At 36.1% G+C, this 20,484-nt stretch overlaps 4 protein-coding genes and 1 non-coding gene across 7 annotated transcripts; 3 read left to right on the top strand and 2 right to left on the bottom strand.

Moving 5' to 3' along the window:
• Positions 1 to 1,902: 1,902 nt before the first annotated feature.
• LOC119982801 (FCS-Like Zinc finger 3-like) lies at positions 1,903 to 2,743 on the bottom strand. Its single transcript, XM_038826369.1, has 2 exons — positions 2,541 to 2,743; positions 1,903 to 2,425 (listed from the first exon to the last, which is right to left on the bottom strand). The coding sequence occupies exons 1-2, from the start codon at positions 2,657 to 2,659 to the stop codon at positions 2,251 to 2,253; spliced, it is 294 nt and encodes a 97-aa protein (XP_038682297.1). The 5' UTR covers positions 2,660 to 2,743; the 3' UTR covers positions 1,903 to 2,250.
• A 5,141-nt stretch (positions 2,744 to 7,884) lies between these two features.
• LOC119982150 (40S ribosomal protein S11-like) lies at positions 7,885 to 10,072 on the top strand. Its single transcript, XM_038825358.1, has 6 exons — positions 7,885 to 8,003; positions 8,123 to 8,163; positions 8,274 to 8,374; positions 9,258 to 9,402; positions 9,552 to 9,641; positions 9,735 to 10,072. The coding sequence occupies exons 1-6, from the start codon at positions 7,992 to 7,994 to the stop codon at positions 9,823 to 9,825; spliced, it is 480 nt and encodes a 159-aa protein (XP_038681286.1). The 5' UTR covers positions 7,885 to 7,991; the 3' UTR covers positions 9,826 to 10,072.
• Positions 10,073 to 10,187: 115 nt separating this feature from the next.
• On the top strand, positions 10,188 to 10,319 carry LOC119983240. The gene has a single exon (XR_005464587.1). It is a non-coding gene; the product is annotated as a small nucleolar RNA snoR111 (small nucleolar RNA).
• Positions 10,320 to 11,364: 1,045 nt separating this feature from the next.
• Positions 11,365 to 15,742, top strand: LOC119982497 (probable dolichyl pyrophosphate Glc1Man9GlcNAc2 alpha-1,3-glucosyltransferase). 3 transcript variants are annotated; one of them, XM_038825914.1, is made up of 6 exons: positions 11,365 to 11,536; positions 11,955 to 12,848; positions 13,100 to 13,306; positions 13,510 to 13,747; positions 14,334 to 14,751; positions 15,494 to 15,742. In XM_038825914.1, exons 2-5 carry the CDS (start codon positions 12,105 to 12,107, stop codon positions 14,738 to 14,740), a joined length of 1,596 nt encoding a protein of 531 aa, XP_038681842.1. In that variant the 5' UTR covers positions 11,365 to 11,536; positions 11,955 to 12,104; the 3' UTR covers positions 14,741 to 14,751; positions 15,494 to 15,742. The 3 variants fall into 3 exon arrangements, with proteins under 3 accessions (XP_038681842.1, XP_038681843.1, XP_038681841.1); XM_038825915.1 differs by lacking the exon at positions 15,494 to 15,742 and adding an exon at positions 15,108 to 15,248; XM_038825913.1 differs by lacking the exon at positions 15,494 to 15,742 and having other exon boundaries at positions 14,334 to 14,998.
• LOC119982498 (cytosolic sulfotransferase 5-like) lies at positions 15,274 to 16,737 on the bottom strand. The gene has a single exon (XM_038825916.1). It carries the CDS (start codon positions 16,446 to 16,448, stop codon positions 15,510 to 15,512), a length of 939 nt encoding a protein of 312 aa, XP_038681844.1. The 5' UTR covers positions 16,449 to 16,737; the 3' UTR covers positions 15,274 to 15,509.
• Between the last annotated feature and the right edge of the window lie 3,747 nt (positions 16,738 to 20,484).

Raw genomic sequence — 20,484 nt, 5'->3', positions numbered from 1 at the left:
AGTTTCAAATGGGGTTTTCCGGTTATTATTTGTAAAATATTCTTATTTACCATATTTTGTAATCACCAAACTGTCAAAATTTTACATAAAATATAAATATCTCCCCATATTACAAGGCTCCTGCAAATTGAGTTATTGATTGAGAGACAATAACTTTACATGTCCTTCACTTTAGGTCATGGGTTCTAGTCTCACCTCCTCTTGAATATTTATAAAGAGGTGCGTGGGCTTGGTCTGCCTCTACGTGGGCTTGGTTTGTGTCTCTTGAGTGGAGCCTGTTGACACATGTACTTTCATAAGCTTGATCTGGTGATGCGTGTCCTTGACTTTAGGTCATGGGTTCTAGTCTCACCTCCTAAAGTCATGGGTTCTAGTCTCACCTCCTCCTGAATATTTATAAAGAGGTGCGTGGGCTTGATTTGTGCCTCTTGCGTGGGGCTTGTTGACACCTGTACTTTCATAAACTTGTCTGGTGATGCGTGTCCTTGACTTTAGGTCATGAGTTCTAGTCTCACCTCCTAAAGTCATGGGTTCTAGTCTCACCTCCTCCTCAATATTTATAAAGAGGTGCGTGGGCTTGATTTGTGCCTCTTGCGTGGGGCTTGTTGACACCTGTACTTTCATAAACTTGTCTGGTGATGCGTGTCCTTGACTTTAGGTCATGGGTTCTAGTCTCACCTCCTAAAGTCATGGGTTCTAGTCTCACCTCCTCCTCAATATTTATAAAGAGGTGCGTGGGCTTGATTTGTGCCTCTTGCGTGGGGCATGTTGACACCTGTACTTTCATAAGCTTGATCTGGTGATGTGTCGTATATTGTATCTGTATTTGTACTATATATATATATATATATATATATATATATATATATTGCAAGACTCCCGAATTTGCATGGGCCGGCCAACTTTTTATGTCAACAAGAAAGTAGGAAAGTAGCCCGAACAAATGAGACGGTGGACCAAACGAATACAAATGTGTAAGGGCCCATTGGGCCTAAAACATTTGTACAATAAACATTGTGTGTGGTACAAAATTTGTCATGGTCCGTTTGGCGGAATGGTGGTTTAAAAATTGGTGTTTTTGCCATGAGATTTTATTATTAGTATTGTAGCATCTAGTTTTGTATTCTTTTAGTATTCTTTTTTCTTTTCTTAATGGTGGTCATTTTTATACCCTTGGTTTTTGCTTTTTTTATGCTAACTAAAATCTATCTTAATGTAAAAACTATTGTCACATCAATGTTAGAGTGGTAGTATAATAGGTGAGCAATTGAGGGTTCTCAGTTCGATTCCTCACACAAGCAATATCTTTGAGTTGACACGTTGGACTTTGACCTCTTTCTCTATGTCAAGGGAAAAACTCATTTGCATATAGATGTTCTGAGTTTAAACTCATATCGAATGTTTAAATGACAAACAAACTCATATTGAATGTTTAAATGAGAAACTTGTATGATGTCGATATGTTTTAAAAAAAAAAGAACAAAAAATATTTTTTAAAAATAGGTTTGATTGACAAAATTTCTTAATGATGGATTCTGAAAAGAATCAAAATGAAAAGCAAGTTTAAGATGGCTGACTTATCATAAGTTTGCTCAGATTATGATTCAAATTGCATCTAGTTTACAAATACTATCATAAAATACATTCAACTAGATATATATAAAAAATATCCAATCTCCTTCTAGGATGACCAATTGAGACCAAGACAGGACATGTTACTGTGAATTTGTGATTAGGGTTCTCAAAGGATTCTCTTGCCATTGTTCTTTAATGAAGTTTCATGTAAATTCTAACCACTGAGAGTTTCTTCAATTAATCCAGTAAATTCAGGGCTTTCTTCAATGAACACACATCATCTCGGACTCTCCTCTCATTTAACTGGTGCCAAGTACAAACCCCATATGAAAAAATGAAAAACACTTCATTTGTTCAATACTTGATTGCTTCAAGATTTTATTTTCCTTTCCTTGAATGGATTCATTGAAACAAAAAATACAAAATATCGTGATTACAAAATATTACACAAACCATCATCCCCACCGAAGAGGCTCTGTTTCTGTACAAACCACCATCCCCGAATGAAAATATCCATCATCAGTTCTTGATTTATCTTCCAAAACCGATACAGAGCCTCTTTCTTTCTTTTTTAAATCCGTTTTTTTATCTGACGTTGATGCGAGGATCCGATCTCTCTTCCTCGGTTTTTTCTGTTCAAAAATTTATGAATATTTGGATGCGATTTTGTGTTTTTTAAGCGACTGCAACTGTCCCCGTCCGTACAGTTTTGTTCTTCGGATCTGCCTTTCTGATGGATCCAGGAGAAGAAGAAGAAGAAGCAGAGGATCGTTTCCAGCTCTTCTCCTTGGCCTCATCGATCTCCATCTGCTCTTGTCTACACTCTTTACTACAAAACGGCGTATTCCCTCTGCAAACAAAAAACCAAAATCACAAACAAATTCACACCAAAATCCAAAAAATTCTCCTCCGCATAGTTTCAATCAAAAACATCAGAAAGTGAATCTGAGACCACGAAATCTAACCTGTACATGAAGATGTCAGCGTTGCATCCAAGTGGTTTCCGGCAGAGAAAACACGATTCGAGAAAGTGAGGCTCGTTGCGATGATCCAGATATGCAGCAGCAGAACTGTAATAAGCCATGGCAGACGAAGCTTCTGCTAAATTGCGCCGGGTGTGCGATTATTGCTACGAGAAGAACATTCGAGTGAAGGAGGGGAAGATGAAGAGGTGGGTAGTGACGTATATAAAGAGAGTGATGGTGGACTGGAAATAATCAGGTACTACATGGTCCACTCTGTACTACATGAGCTCGACTCAAATAATAAGAGATGTTAATTTTTGATTGGAGGATTATTTGTGTTGGTAATTGTTATTGTGGTTGGTAAAGCAGATGAAAATGCCTTAAAATCATGGAAAGGAGTAAAACTAAAAGCGGTTTTCCGGAATCCATGGGGGTGAATCTATTGGCTGCATTCTCTTGTTTTCTCGGAAATTCTTTGTGTTGCTTTTGCTATTCAGTACATATAATCTCAAGTGATGACAATGATAATGATAGGAGAGAAAAATTATAATGATATTGGCATGAGATTTCTTTAATCATTTAATCTGGCTATTTAAACAACACAATTTTAGCTTCATAGTGAATGAGTATTTCAAATACTTCACTCAAGTTGATTGAATTGTTGGGAAAATAAGTGAAATAGAATTTGTCTCATTTAACATTCATACCCTATAATTAAATATGAGCGCATGTCCTGGCGAAGACGGCTTCATAACACCGAGCTACAGAGGTTTGGATGGAAGAACTCCCTAGATGGGTAAAGAAGAATGTTGAACGGGATAAGAAAGATGTAATTGTCTGGAAGGGATAAGTTGTTTAAATGACTTCTCAAGGAAGAAGAAGGATAGTGGACGCAAGCTCGATCGTTTTTTATTAGCTATTGTATTGTAGTTCCTAGGTCGTTTTGGTGACGTTCAGTAGAATAATTGTCTTATATGAATGATATTATGGGGTAATATGATATTTAAAAAAAAAAAGAACAATAAGTAAACAAAAATATGATGAAATTATGATACCAAAAATGAATTAATATAAATGAGAATTGGTTATGGACGCAAACAAATTATAGTTTTTTTTTGTGAATTTGTAAAAACAACCCCTTGGTACATATATGAGAAAGTCACGAAATGCAGGGGCTTCCTTTTGATTTCTCTAGAAAATATGACCACTTGGCCCGACAAAGAACAAACGTAGGCCCCACAATTCACCCAAGTAAACAACAAAACAAAAGAACTGGGAGCTGACTCGGCATGGGCCCCACTAAACTCCTTCCACGAAATAAGCCATCAAAGCGTAGGACCCACCTGACTCACGATCAAGCTGGCTCAACTTCCTAGGGTTCTTGTCTCGCGGCCCACAACAACTGCCCGTGTACCCCGGTCAGCATTTAGGAGATACACGTGTGTTCTCGTCAGGTCGCCCAGCGCAACACCATTATTAAATACTCGACACGTGCGACGTGGCAGCTCAGAGTGAGAAGGAAAGAGAGAACACCTTGTTCTAGGTACTTGGAACGGTGTCGATTTACTAGGGAAAAGGGACGGCTTTGGGTGTGCCACGTTGGATGATTTTGATTGGACTTTTGGGGGCCTCAATTATTTGGGGAAAAGGGGACCACTTGAAACTTGTCCCACGTTGGGGCATGAGCTGCATGTGTGATAATTCACTCTCTCTTGATCTTTCTCTCTCTTAATCACTATATGTCAGTCTCCAATCTTGTCTGTCTCCATGATTATTACCTTTACTTTATATTTCTAAATAAGTAACACAAATAAATAAGACAATCAACCATCAACACGGCTCAAATACCGAGAATTGTCTAATCAATAGGGGTTTAAATAGCAAAAATGGGGGTTTAAATAGCAGGACCCCTTATTTATTTGTGTTACTTATTTAGAAATATAAAGTAAAGGTAATAATCATGGAGACAGACAAGATTGGAGACTGACATATAGTGATTAAGAGAGAAAAAGATCAAGAGAGAGTGAATTATCAATTGTTCAATATATACATATATGTAAACAATTTAATTATTAAAAATAATATAATGATTTTTAAATTAATTAAAGATAATAATAAATTATAAATTACTTGATAAATTATCAATTTATTTGAATTTAATTTATTTATTATTTAATTTGTCTTAGAAATTCAATCGTGGAACAACTAAGTATCGTCTAATGACAATATCCTACCGATAGGATAAATACCGTATCCTACCGATAGGATAAATACCGTATCCTACCGGTAGGATACATTAAGTATCCTATCATTATGTTACATATTGTATCATACCGGTAGGATACATAAGTATCCTATCACTAGGATATATACCGTATCCTACCGGTAGGATACATTAAGTATAGGATACAATATCTAGCATAGTGATAGGATACATACCGTCTCCTACCGGTAGGATACATTAAGTATTCTATCACTATGCAGCATATTGTATCCTACCGGTAGGATACATAAGTATCCTATCACTAGGATACATACCGTATCCTACCGATAGGATACATTAAGTATCCTATCACTATGTAGTATCCTACCGGTAGGATACATAAATATCCTATCACTAGGATACATACCGTATACTATCGGTAGGATACATTAAGTATCCTATCACTATGCTACATATTGCATCCTACCGGTAGGATAGTCTTATAATCATCAAAACGTGTCAATAAATGAGGGGTAATCTTGGAATAACATTAAATTATTGGGGACAATAATGAGAACAATTTCGAAATGCTCCAGAAAAGCTCCTTAAGAGTAGCATGTCAAAGTTGGATGAAAATGTTACATAAAAATCTCTCGAACTATGTGCTACTAATGGACGGTCTTACATAAAAAAAATTTACGTGCAAGTAATGGACGGTCTTATAATAAATTAATAATTGTTATAATAAATTAGTAATTATTATAATGAATTAATTATCCATTCTGAATAAATATTAAAGTAAATTAATAACTATTAGAAATAATAAATTAACAATTCTTATAATAAATTAATATTTATTCATTTATAGTTGTAATAACTTATATATATGAAATAAATTATTTTTATTCATTAATAATAATTTATACAATCAAACAAAAATTTACACAGCTTAACCATTAACAACAGTAAAATTTTCACCAAACACCTCACAACTTATTAATTTATTATAAGAATTATTTTGACAATACCTTATTATAAGAATGAGCCAAAGACCCATGGGAGACCTTGTGGAATAACTCGATTTTATGAGCTTCGGTCTCGTTCTCCCCATAAAGCCCGGTCTTATCTGTCGCTAGCGTGGAGTAGGTTGAGTTGGCGGCCCGAGTTTAGTGTTAACCAACATGTATGATAGATATGTTGGGTTGAGGAATTCTTAGTTATCAAAAAATGTTATTAACTAATATATTCCATGAATAAGTGCTTCTTTAGTATCTATTAATGAGCATTTTAGGGTTACTATTTTTTTTTGCATGGAAGAGTTTTCTTAGATTCATAATCTACAAATAAAAATAAGATTTCTGTGTTTAGGCCAAATCCGAACAAGTAAATATATAAACTTAGGTTTTGTTAGGTAACGATATGTGTTGGGTTCTATGTCATTAAAAATTATTCATTTAAGATATATATTGAAGTTCATAGTTTTCCAAAGAAAAAAAAATAAATGTTGTCGTCAAATATTTTTGTTTGCGTGTGTTTAACGTATCAAATTTATACCCATATCAAATATTCAAATAACAAATTTAAATGATGTCGTTTTCATTAAAAATGAAATATATATATATTTCTTACGTTAATACATACATATATATATATTTCTTACCTTAATATATATATATATACACCCAAGTGGAGATTACAAAACAGACAAGAGGAGAGAGAGGGATGGGGCAAATTCCAAGGCAGTAGGGGCGCAAGAGAGAGAGAGAGTCTATGTCTGTGAAACTTTTCATTTACATCAAAATTCCAACATTTTTCTGACACAAAAGTAAAAGAACTGCTAGTTAATACTACAGAGAGTATGTCTTGTCACTTGTCAATGTCAAAGGGGTTTATCTAGCAAAAAGAGGGGGTGTAAATAGTCACGCCGTTATAACAATAGTGATAGGAGGGTTGTAGACCATTCTTAATTAACACTTCTTTTTAGGTAATGGATAATTGATATGATATATGAGCCTAAACTCGTGTCGTCGGTTCCATGTGCACATAAATTTATCATTAGACGACATGATAAGTTGGGATAAAGCTCAACGTACTCCTAGTGAAGATTGAATTCAAAACTTGTAAAGTCCAAACGAATTTGGTCTCAGAGGAATTAACCAACTAGACTATCACACGAGTAGTTCATTATTAATTAACACGATACATGTGGAGAAGAAAAATGACTCATGGCAAATCAGCATGACATGTGACAAGAAAGCTATATACTTCAGCTTCCAAGAAACTGTGCTAAGAATAAAAGTTAGGAAAGGATAATTCTCTACTCCCGTGGAATATCTCGAGCTAACGTTCAAAGACGTTCAAACGTGAGGAGATCAGAATCAACAAGTTTGGTCATATCACGACATCTCAGGAAGAATGATATCAATAGTCAAGGAAAGATTTTATATCATCACTTGTCAACTCCTATATAAAGGAGGCTGAGGTTGAGTCAATGTACGCTACATTCTCTGATTCACGCATGACAATTTATAAATCATTAAGATTATTAGAACACCCTAAGTTTGACACTGACTTGAGTGTCATCTAGCCACGAAAGGCCACCCCATCTCTTTATCCGTACATGATTCACTGATGATTGCCTATGCGTCAACATTTTCAGCAATTGACGTGTGGATTATCGAAAAAAATGCATCCACAATGCCTAATATATAAAACAAAGAAGTAACCATCAAAATCCAGGATGTACTTATTTTTCTTAGATAAATACCTCAAAAGCAGACATTATGAATTGTGCTTGCAATAATTATTAGCGGATCAGGAATCACATTTTACACTTGTTGGGTAAAAACACAATTTCATATATGTGACCACATTTTAAATCCCAAAAAATGAAAATTATTTACTGATTTAGTAACTCCGATTTGGGTTTCGCTTGAGTGGAATCCAATGGGCCTCTTACTACCTAAAAATGGGCCTCCCCAATCTGCGAATTTTCTTCTCACTGGGCTTCGCTAACGTCAAGGCGTGGAGAACAATGGGCCACTTACTCCCCCCACTACTAGGCTAGCTAGTAGCTGGGCATCTTGAACAAAAAGCCCGAGAATAAGCCGAGTAATTAAGCTTGGGCCCTTTTAGTAGGACTTATTAAAAGCCCATTCAGTCCATATATAGCAGTGAGGGTTCTAATTAGGGCTTCTGTCTCGCTTCGCTTGTGATCCTCTCGTGTTCTCGGCGCTGTATCTTCAACCATGGCGGAGCAGGTTTAACCCCGTCTCTCTTCCTCGCCATGCCCACTTCTTTTATCAAGCAAGTAGTCTTAGAATTCTATATCTTGATATATTTTTTATTTTGATCTGATTGTTTCTTCTTTGTGGTGCAGACGGAGAAGGCTTTTTTGAAGCAGCCGAAGGTGTTTCTATGGTATTCTCTTACATTATCTGTTGGATCTGCATTATTCCGTTATTTATATAGAATATTTGAAGTTTTTCTGGTAATATTTTAGGATTTATTATTGTTGGTTGATTTTGTAGCTCGAAGAAAACTGGTAAAGGGAAAAGGCCCGGAAAGGGCGGGAACCGCTTCTGGAAGAACATTGGGCTTGGTTTTAAGACACCCAGAGAGGCAATTGAAGGTACTCATTGATTCTTAAATTGATGGATCCAGTTAGCTACTGCAAGTCTCAATATTCTCTTTGTTGGTATCACTTATGGTAATGATGTTTTTATATGTAGTCTCTGAGTTTCTTATGTTAATGTTTTTTAGTGGCTTTTCATATGCAGTTGAACATTGTAAGATTAACTTTCTTAAATTTTTGTTGAGTTTCTGATATTTTTTCCATTCAGACCAATGTCTTTCGTATTGACAGAGTACAACCAGTAATACTCAGCAAATAAGTAAGATGCACAGATTTAAGGGAAATAAGAGATATATTTGTATTGATGAACACTGAAATAGAAATGGCTATTACAAGATACCCTAGCTTTCGAGGAGCTAGTACCTCCCACAAAAAGTAACCAAAACAAAGCCTGCCTTATTCCTGCCACACTACCACTACCTATAAACCCTGCTAAAGGTTCAGCAACGTGCTTGCGCCAGCGAAAAGGACCAATGTGTAGTTTGATGCTTTGATTTTTTTGCATGGTGTATGATTTGACATGCACTTTCAATGCATGGGGGTGGGTGTTTGTTTTTTACGTGGTGGTGATATTTTGTTTCTTTTAATTCTTTTGAAGTACATATACCATTGTCGTTGTGGACTTTTGGAGTGTTTGGGAAGATGGTTGCTGAAACCTAACTAAATCCAGCACTTCTAATTTGATAATTAGAGTGGCAAATACAATGCTTTAAAATGAATCATGGATATTGTTTCATCTTGATGGATAGATATACTTTGTATTTCTTCTTCATTCTCCAAGCTTGTGACATGTTGTTTACTAACTTTTCCCCCTGATCCCATTGACTGATAAAGTTCCAAAGAAATTCTTTTAATGCTTTAAGCCATGCCTCCTTCACAGGTACATATATTGATAAGAAATGTCCGTTTGCTGGCACTGTATCCATCAGGGGTCGTATCCTGGCTGGCACTTGCCACAGTGCAAAAATGACGAGGACTATTATTGTTCGAAGGAACTATCTTCACTTTGTTAAGAAATACCAAAGGCCAGTACTTATTCATTTGTAGTCATTTTTACTATGTTAAACTTTCGTGTCTTAATTTGTTTCTCCAATTTTATTCCTGATCTTTGCTTGTTTGAACAAATGGTTCATACCTATTACTTGTCTCAAATCCTGCTCTTTTCCACTTTTAGATATGAGAAGAGGCACTCAAATATTCCTGCTCATGTTTCCCCTTGCTTCCGTGTGAAGGAAGGTGACCATGTCATTATTGGCCAATGCAGGTCTGAAACCATCTAATTGCCCCTTTTTTTTGCTTCGTTAATGCTTAAATCATTTTTGGCTACAAGCCTACAACATTTTTATTGTTTGTACAGGCCACTGTCGAAGACTGTGAGGTTCAACGTGTTGAAAGTGATTCCAGCAGGATCAGGTGGCAGTGGAAAAAAGGCTTTTGCAGCAATTTGAAGGGTTTTGTTTGCACGGGATGTGGTGCTACTGGTTATATCTGTTAGGATTCGAATTGATTCTGTATTAGTATTGGTGCCTAAATTTTGTCTTTGTTCTTAACATCATAAACTAGCTTTGGCGAGTTTTATAATTTATAATTAGGACATTTGATCCTTTATTTTCTTGTCCATTGTTCTTGATTCAAAATTGTGTGCGCATCATTTTGTAGTGCTATGCTAATATTGATCCTGGCTTGTTAATCTTCCGTGTTTGAATTCCTTATTGTGAAGCTGTGCAGTTATGTGGTTTTATTCGTCGAGTTCTTCATGTGTTTTTCAAATGCTTTCTGATAGTATTTGAGTGAGAGCCTCTGTTCTGTGTTGAGTAACGGGAGATTATTTTTGTGTCTCTTTGTTTCGATGAACGGATGAGGTATAGCAAATCAAATGGCCGAGATATCGTTTCAGTCGTCATCTATTTGGATTGACGATTTGATTGTTGCTCGTCCACATCATCTATTTTTTGATGTATGCTTGTCTGTTTAATCTGCAATAGTGTTTTTTTGCCTGAGCTTACTTTTTTTATTCCCCCGCCCCCCAAAACCTGATGTGATTGTATCGTTTTAAGGAGTTAATATGAAAAAGAATGCTGTTATATTTTGAAATTTTACATTTTTCCTTACCATTTCTTTATAAATTTATTTTTTTTTTGCTGTACTTCTCATGGCATTTTTACTTTCTGTTGCGTTTCTTTCCTTTCCAAATGACTGCTAAGGTTTTACATATACATCCACAACAATTGGCAATATATTTGTCAGTTTTGACCTTTGACATTACTTGCAAAATCAAGCAACAAATGAGCAAAGGTGTTAATGGCCGGTTCTGAAGCTGTCTTTATTTGAACCGCGTCGGTCTCCGGTGGTCTTGCACTCTCTTAGATTGCTGTCGGACTCTGTGCAGTACTCCAAGGTGTGATCAAAGAATGGACCATAAAATACAAGTGAATTCCCTTGCAAAATCTCTTAAATGCTCTCTCAAAAGTAATTCCAGGTGGGTTTGGGTGCCTTTGCTCTGTTGAGGAAGTACCACGTTGACACAAATGAATGAATCAATAAGACCAATCTTTGGTAATATGCAGAAAACACAAAGCTCTGATGAGCTATCGACATGAAAAATACTCTTCTGGTGGATTTTTTTAAGGCATTGGCAGCCTTGGAAGTTCACCAGGATTGAAGTTTCATAGGGATGACCCAGTCTCTCCCCTCTGGATAGTACTGTTGGAACTTGAAAGTCATTTGTGTAAGTTTCAGCAGTCAAAATTGGCTTTGGGTTTTGTATTTTTAAATTTTTTTTTTTTGCTGGTACTTGACTACTGGGCAGCCTTCGCTTTAATTGGTGCGTGGTACATAAATAAGGCCATGATAAGATGTTCGTGCGTCTCATGCGTTAGTTTGGGCCGGCAGAAGGCTGCAGCCTGCAGCTCGCGAAACAAGGCCCAGTCAAATAGCAAGATGGGCTTGAAGATAATTAACATGGGCTCAATTTCAATCACACACATGAGACTCCAACGTCACTTTTGTGTACCGCCTTTCTTCTCACAGAGCTACGGCCGGCAAGTGATTCACGAATCCCTCCCTTTCTTTCCGTCGCCGATTGCACCGAATGTTGATCTGCGTCTTCTATACTTGCTGAAGCCATTCATAAGTGAGGTCTGTCGGAAACCATTGAAGGTAATTTGAACGAATAATTAGGGTTCTCTACAATTGTGGGAATTCTTAAGGTGTTAGGGTTGCATTGAAAAAAATGTGTTAGGATGTGCAGATCCATTATTGAAACCATGTAGAGATATGCTGGATTGATTATGAGGGTGAACTACTTACTTTATTCATAGAGAAGTATAGTTAGTCAGATTCTTTTTCTTTCTGCTTCATTATTGTGTTGGGATAAAAATTACGTGCTATACTTTCGTAGATTCAAGTGATGATCTTCCATTGATTGTTTCCTTTTCCTTTCCATTTTTCATGATAGGAATTCATCACCTTATGTTTCTTTTTCCGTATTTATCCTACTGTATCCAAATACTTCAGATGAATGACATTATCAAATTTATTTTTATTTATTTATGTTTATGCTCTTTTGATTTTCCAGGTTCACTCTTAATTTGAAGTGGGCTGCAAAGATGTGGATGTTTCCAGCCACGAACCTTGCCTGGGTTTGTTGTTAGCTGAGATGTGATTCATCTTGGACGATCAATACCTCTTTTCTTCATCATTGGAGGCTCCCTCTTGCCTTGCTTCCATGGGAGGCCAAAAGATTCAAAATCCCACCAAAAACTTCATGTCTGAGTCCCTCTGGTTCTATGGCCTAGCTTCATGCCTCAAACTCCTCCTGATTCCAGCATACCGGAGTACAGACTTCGAGGTCCATCGCCACTGGCTTGCTACAACTCACTCTCTTCCTCTTTCCCGCTGGTACCTTGATGAGACTAGTCCGTGGACTCTTGATTACCCCCCTTTCTTTGCCTACTTTGAATACATTCTCTCCCTATTTGCACACCTCCTCGACCATCAAATAGTAGATCTCCACGAAGGCCTCAACTATGCTTCAAATACAGCAATTTATTTCCAAAGAATCAGTGTAATTTTTTGCGATCTGGTTCTTCTGCTTGGAGCTTATCGTTTGATAAGAAATTTGGAACCTACTAAGCGACACTTGATCTGGGTTTTGGTCATCTGGTCGCCAGGGTTAATGATTGTGGACCACATACATTTCCAGTATAATGGTTTTCTTTTGGGGATCTTGCTCTTGTCTGTGTCATATTTGAAGGAAGGGAAAGACTTGATGGGTGGTTTTCTGTTTGCGGTTCTATTGTGTTTTAAGCATTTGTTTGCCGTAGCTGCACCAGTTTATTTTGTGTACTTGTTGAGGCATTATTGTTGGGGTCGTAGGTTGGTGAGGAACTTTGGGCGGCTTTCAGTTATGGGGGCAGTGGTTTTGGTAGTTTTCGCTGCTGCTTATGGTCCATTTGTTTATTATGGACAGGTAATTTTTGAGAGACTATGGTTTGAACTCTTATCCAATATAAAATTTCCCACCCCCAATCTCTTCTTGTGTTTGAATCAGATGGCATGCTGTTAGCAGCCTTATAGTTTTATCTCAAGTTTTAATCATATTCATTAATTCAGATACAGTTTTATCTGAAGTTTTATTCATATTCATTAATTAATATCTGAAAGTCATCTGTTATTCCTTGTATAGCTTGTATAATTTGCTAGCCATTTAATTTGTGACAGATGCAACAAGTCATTCGCCGCATGTTTCCTTTTGGTAGAGGACTTTGCCATGCGTACTGGGCTCCAAATTTTTGGGTTTTCTATATTGTTTTGGATAAAGGTCTTGCATTATTGCTCAGGAAGTTAGGGTTTTATATCCAGGCGCCTGCAGCTTCATTCACTGGTGGGCTAGTAGGGGATTTGTCTCCTTTTGTGGTACTCCCTAAGGTAATTCTAACCACCAAGTCGACTAATGTGAAGAAAATTTGATAATGACGAAAATTTGGCACAATAGATTGAGAAATAGAATTCACAAACAACCATTATTGCGCTGCAGGGTGTTACACTTTTCTTTCTTTTGCTGCAGATGATACTCTTTAACATTTTTCATTGATATCTGATGTGTTAATTTTGAAATAACGAAATGGCAGGTCACCCCGTTGACAACACTCACTATAGTCCTGCTGGCCATTTCTCCCTGTCTTTTCAAGCTATGGAGAGATCCTCGTCCAGGAATGATTCCTAGATGTGTATCATATGCTTACACATGTGGCTTTTTATTTGGGTGGCATGTTCATGAAAAGGGATCTCTCCACTTTGTGATTCCACTTGCCATCGTTGCTGGTGATAGTTTGAAGGATGCAAGACATTATTTCATGCTATCAGTTGGTACGCTTTTTTTTTTTTAAAAAAAAGCTTGTTCTGTTGCGGCATATAACCAGTATGTTTGTTGGCTAGGAGTATTTTCTACTCATATTCTGTTCAAAGTGCATGTTGATCTTACTTTTTACCCCACCATAGATTTTCCTTGTTTGTAGTTTAATTGTAGTTGTTTTAGTCTCTTCAAAACGAGATTGGTTTGCATTTCCATCTCGATGAGCACATTTAGCACTTTCTCCCTGGCTCTTCTTCTTTGTTTGTAATTGTAAGAAACTTGCTATGTACAGAAGTGTCCTAATGTCTTTGCTAGTGTGAAAGTCCCAAAATATCTTGAAACAATATAATTATTTCACCATTCAGTAAAGAGGATCTGCAATGCACAGAACTAGCATAGGGATCCCTGTATTCCCCCTCCCCCTTATTCAGAAATTATTTCTTTACAAGGGAAATTAAATTTTTCCTTATGATGGGGACGGTGCAGCATAGTTTTCGTATATACAGCACTATCCATGAAGTTTTTCTAATACGCAGAGATCAAAATCAATCATTATAGTTACACATTAACGTGGGGTTTCTTTTTGTGATATGTTTGCAGTGTCATGTTACTCCCTTTTCCCATTGCTGTTTGAACCTCAAGAATATCCAGTGAAGGTGCTTTTGCTGCTATTACATGCCATTCTAATGTGGTTATGCTTTTCTGCACAATTCAGTGGGAAAGCTGATGGTAAACTTGAAGTGCCAGCAAAAGAACATGTTGATGAATTGGAATTTAAGGGAAGTTCTGATGCTCACAGTGATGAAAGAGGGTTTGGTATTGGATGGATTGGAAAAAGTTATTTGCTTGGCATTTTGGTGGTTGAGTTATGGGGTCAGTTTTTGCAACCTTACCTTCTTGGTGATAAGCTTCCCTTCCTACCTCTCGTCATGACTTCCATATATTGTGCATTGGGGATGATGTACTCTTGGATTTGGCAGCTAACCAGGATCTTGAATAGCCCCTGATTTTGGTCATGGTAGGCGACTCTTGAATAAGTTTTTTTACATGATTGAGCAACTGTGATATCCTATTCCATATTGCATCGAGGAGTGCATTGATCATTGAATTAAATGTCATAGTTCTGTACATTCAACTATTCAGGCAATAAAATATCTTCCATTGATTGTTTCTGCTTGCGTTTTGTCAATTACATTTGTTTCGCCATGCATGTAAAGTACCTATTTTTTTCCGAATGAAGAAGCAATTCCTTTGCCGTGTTATAAGTACTTTCTTTATTTGGTTTTCATGGGAATGCAATCACCTTATGTTTATTTTTCTTTTTTTGCCCATTTGTATGCTACTGAGTCGAACTGCCTCCTTATTTTTTCCCAGTTCATTTTGTGTGACCTAGAGTGTTTCCATGATGATGACTTTGGAGGAGCTCGGCGGATAAACATCATTGTCAAACCTCATGTTGCAGGAACATCGTCAATTCTTTGAGAATTTTCAGCTAGGGATCATAATGCATAGCGATGTGGTAGATAAAGACCCATCTTTGAGAATAAAGTTATTATTATAAAACTGAAAGGGAGCAACCATATGTGCCAACTGTCTGTCTCTACAGAAATAAATTCAAAGTGCCTAGTAATAATAGTTACAATGTATCTACTAACAAAGATTTTTATCTGGATAATTCATTGTTATTTGCTTGGCCACATTTATTATTTATTTGAATTTGCTGTAGACAAACCAGAAAACCCATTTCAATTTGCTTCAAGATTGCAGGTCTGAAGATTAATCGTCAAGATCAAGGCCAGATCCTTCCAGTTTCTTGCACTTAACTTGATCAAGGGACTCACTCATCTCGGCAGTGAAGTGGTTTTTCCAGTCCCCAACCACACCAAGCCTGAAAAAGGTGCTATTGGGCATCTTTCGAACAGTATCGGTAACACCAGTCTTATTCACCTCCAAGTTCTTAAGCCTCTCTATGCTGCACCTCCATATTACGCTATCAATGTCTTCTTCCTTGGCGAATGGTTTTCCAAGGAACGAAGCAAGCTTTTTCACCTGTTCTTTAGGATCTCTTTTCAGGTCTTCGTACTTCAGTACAAGTACCTTGTCTGGCCGATTCAAGCTCTCTGTCCAGTACTCCAAGGCATGATCAAAGAATGGACCATACAGGTGAACTCCCTTACAGAAACTCTCAAATGCTGCCTCAAAAGGAATTCCAGGCCGGTTGGGTCCCTTTGCTCTGTTGAGGAAGTCCCACATTGACACAAACGTGTCTTTCGGATTTCGGACTAGGTAGACTATCTTGCAGTTTGAGTTCTTTACCGAATCTGGCAAAGCTCTGTAAGGGAAATGAGTATGAAAGAGTCTAGGAGACGAGATACCTGAAATATCTGGATTTGGATTGAAATATATTTCCTCCAGACTCTTCAAAGAAGCCTGAGGATTTGCCTTCTCCAAAGGGTCCTCCTCTCCTTCTTTGAGGCTCTGTGACTTCATGATGCACAGAACCAAGGCCTTGAGCCACGTCGTGCCGGTTTTCATAGAGGTTGTCAAGATAACATCATCTTCAAGTGCTTCGAACTTGGATTGGATTGCCATTCCACATTTGATCAGATCTTGGTGGTACCAAAATCCTTCCCACTCATAGAGATTAAAAGCCCCAGCGAACGATTCTTGGGGAAGTTGATCAAGTTTAGCCTTCAACGACTCAACCGAATCCATGGAAACCCTTATTTGAATTATGTAAGTATAAGGATGCTAAAAATTCTTGTATGGCTTAGTGAAGAAAAGCTATGTCTATGATTATATATTTATAGGAGGGGTGTGCGTGTGTCATGGGTGAAGGCCTTAGTCCAGTCTGGTGTGCTTAAGGCATAGTTTTTAAATATTAGTTGCGCCGGCGGGGAATTATTAGTAATTGCTCTTCTTTATCCCCTAATTAGGAAAGTCATATTTGGGTTCTGTCGTCTTATATGTTTAACAGGGTGGAGTTGGATTTATGTATAACGTTGATGTGGTTGAGAAGTGATGGCTTTGACCCAGGAAAAAAAGAATGTCAAGCTTCAAAGTCGTTGTCAAAATGTTATCCTAACATTCTGGATAAAAATCTAGAAGAAGTCCAATATTTGAAACCATGGACTAACTGCCTCTTCAAATGTTGGGCTTGGGCCTGATCTCTAATGTTCAAATGGGCCAAACATAGTTGGGCTCTTTCTTGATCCTTCTAGTTAATAGGGCTCTAAAATAATTTTTAATTGGGCTCACTTCATAGACAAGTTCAATTATCTTGGACCTTTTGGTGCCCTATACATGCTTCAGTTATAAACTACTTTTAGAAAGAAAAAATAAATAAATCAAATTAATTTTATGTGCTCTTTTTGGTACGGTGGGACCCATACGTAACCACTATCCTTTGGGTGCACAATAGGTAAACCCATCATGCCTTCTTGCTAGCACATCAACTACGCATATCAGGCAAGTCTGAAAAATCTATGTGTGAGCTCATATCTTCATAAATGATGAGAGAGCAGGACTATTGTGCACCTTATCTTATCATCCGGTCAACACCATCATTGACATAATTTTATGTGTTTGACTATGCATAAATTCTCCGGTCGTGAAAAAAGCTAGTCTAACTCCTTGGCAAAAGGGGAAAAAAAGGTATAAGGTTCTAAAACTATTTTTTTTCCATTATGTTTTCCATTGAGTTATGAAGTTTTTTTTTGGGTCTGACATAAACAAACCAATTGACTACCAGCAACAACAAGAAGATAGACCAAAGAAGTGTTCTAGTGGATTATGGCAACTATCTATCCAGCACTGAAATTTCGAAAACATATAGCTGATATAGCTGAGAATGTTGCCGGCAAATCTCAAAGTAACGACCCATTTGACGAAAGCATCCGCATTTGAATTATGAAGTTAAGGATTGGAATATGTGATATAAATATATATATATATATATATATATACTAGTTGCACTTGCACATACACATATACATTAAAGTGAATACCATGCATGCATGTAATTATAGACTTATAGTCGTACATATATACTATGTGTCTGTGCCTGAATATATAGCAACTTGTGAAAGTGTAACTAATGACTACTGAGTCACAAATGTTAAGACTTGAAAGGACCGTAAAGCATTTATGGAAAGCTCGAAAGCCACAGAAAAGACAAAAAAGAAAAGAAAAGAAAAGCATATATATATACACACACATATATACACTCTCAAGTCTCAAGTCTCAAGTCTCAAGTCTCAAGGGACCTAAATTCATTAATAGTTCACATCGACATGCCAAGAGTGCTAAGGAAGCAAAGTTAGAAAGAAAAGAAGAAGAATTGCTTGTGTTATATGGTTGCTTCTGTTTTCTATTATGGAGAAGAAGAATATATACCATTAATTTGTACAATACTAGGTACCTAGAAGAAGATACCTAATCAGTAGTATTCTAGTTAGAATATGTGTGTGTGTGTGTGTATATATATGTAGAATAGAATATTAATATCATGCATTCAATTAATATTAGTTTGAGAAGATGTGTCATATATAATTAAGTACTGTGTTTGACCCAACAAAGTAAATGTGGAGGGCAACCATGAATGCAATGAAATAAATCTTGGTATCTTCCTGGACCACAATGAATGAAAAGGGAGTAAACAAAAAAATGGTAGTTGACCCATCAGTGTACGTAGGATTACGCAATTAATAAAAATAAGGGAAAAAAACATGAATTAGGGCTATGAGGGTGTGAAAATTGAGAGTTAATAGAGAATTAGGGTTTGGTATGGTTGGATAAGTGTTTAATATTGTATATATGTTGCTTCACCTATGCTTTTTCAATGTTAATATAACTTGTAGTTATCGAAAAATTGTCCACATTCAAACTCAGTCACCGAATCTTCAATCGTTAAATTTGATAACTCAAAGTTCAAATTTGTTCACATTTGATAACTTGAATGGTTTTTTTTTTTTTTTTTCCAGTTTTAGGACATTCGACTCTGCTTACATGGCATGCTCGAGGTATAGGGTTTAGAGTTCCGCAATAACTTGCACAAAAAAAAAATTTATTATATATTTATTTACAGAATAACCTCTCAATTTATCTTCTTTTATTAGATTGTCTGATTGTGGCATATGCGGTAATGAGTGTGAGTTTGTAGGGGTTTTTTTTTTTTTTTTTTTGGGTTGTGTTTGATAGATTTCTCTCTTTTGCGACAGTGGTTGACGACCTAACTAACTTCATATACATTCCCAAGCATATACATACATACATATACATATACATATATATATATATGTGTGAACATAAAAACACAAGAATTAGCTGAGCTAATATCACTGTTAGATGGCAACAATATAGGTGAGAAAACTTTAAAAATGAACAAAAATATATGTATCCATGGCTTGTGGATAGATCCATGCTAGTAAATAATTGGAAACCAAAAATATAGAAAATACAAGTATGAATCTGGTAGTTAATGATGTTGAATCTATATATCAACCTATCATGGTCTCTCACTCATCATCAACCAATCAATAAATAATATATATATATATATATTACATAGAGAGAGACTAAGATCATGGGATTTTTTTTATTAAGTGGATAATGATATAGTTATATAAAATTAAGGTACAAGGTAATGACACGGTCGTGCTTATATTTTATACAGACATCAATATTTTTTTTATATATATTATGGAATGATGGGTTGTCTGTTTCTTTCTTCTTCTTCTCCTCTCTCAATTTGTTCATTTTCTTTCTTTTTTTAATGATAAACAAACATAATCCATAAAATATTAACCTTAAAATTATAATGCATACAAACTATTTGGTCCATGAGATTGCTAAATGGGCCGCTTCAGTCCAATGGGCTGGTAGCATTCCCAAGCCTGTGGAAGTCCTCTTCCATGATGTATTTGTTTGAGTTTAATAAAATCTTGTTTTATACAAAAAATAACTATGCATACAACTACATATGGTACTTACTTTAATGGGCATCAAAACCCCAAAAATTTAGTCCAATTTTGGGGGTATGTTACTATTATAAAAAAAAAAAATGGCACCCTCTTCCTTAATTTTTGATATCCTTGATTTTTACAAAAAGAGATATATCAATGATTTTGAATCTAATATTTTTATTTTTTTGAATAAAAAAATCAAATTTTTAGTTGTAAGCCATTGCAGGCAAAATGTGTAATACGCTATCTTTATTTTAAAAATTCAATATATAGTTGAATACATGATCCAATGATCAAAATCTTACACACTCTTTATATAGGAAAATGCTAACCAGTGTCATGAGGTCATGAGATAGATGATATAAATGTACTTTGGAGTCTTAAAAAATTCTATTGTAATCTATATTTTAAGTTCAAGAAATTAAACGAAAGAGTATTCATCACACATGATATGCTATCGTGAATCTTTAACTATTGCTCTTAGAACACTCGTTAACAATACCCATGTATTTATTATTTTTTAAAATTTTTTTTAAAAATATTTTGTACCTCAAAAATAGAAATTGGAGGGAATAGCACCATACGTCAGTCCATTAAAAACCTGCAAAAAGAAAAAGCATTAATTTCTGTATTTCAATTTTCAAGAAATCAAATTTTGATTAATGAAGAAATATTAAATGAAATGTCAAAAAAAATAAAATAAATGCACGTCTTTGGCTCTTTTATTACTCTTTAGTGTAGTCTCTAACCTCTTCCCTTCCATCACGTGCCTCTCACGTGTATTACCA

Source organism: Tripterygium wilfordii, chromosome 17, assembly GCF_013401445.1.
Source record: "Tripterygium wilfordii isolate XIE 37 chromosome 17, ASM1340144v1, whole genome shotgun sequence".
In the NCBI taxonomy this organism is placed as follows: Eukaryota; Viridiplantae; Streptophyta; class Magnoliopsida; order Celastrales; family Celastraceae; genus Tripterygium; species Tripterygium wilfordii.
This window is presented reverse-complemented; position numbering and strand designations above follow the sequence as displayed.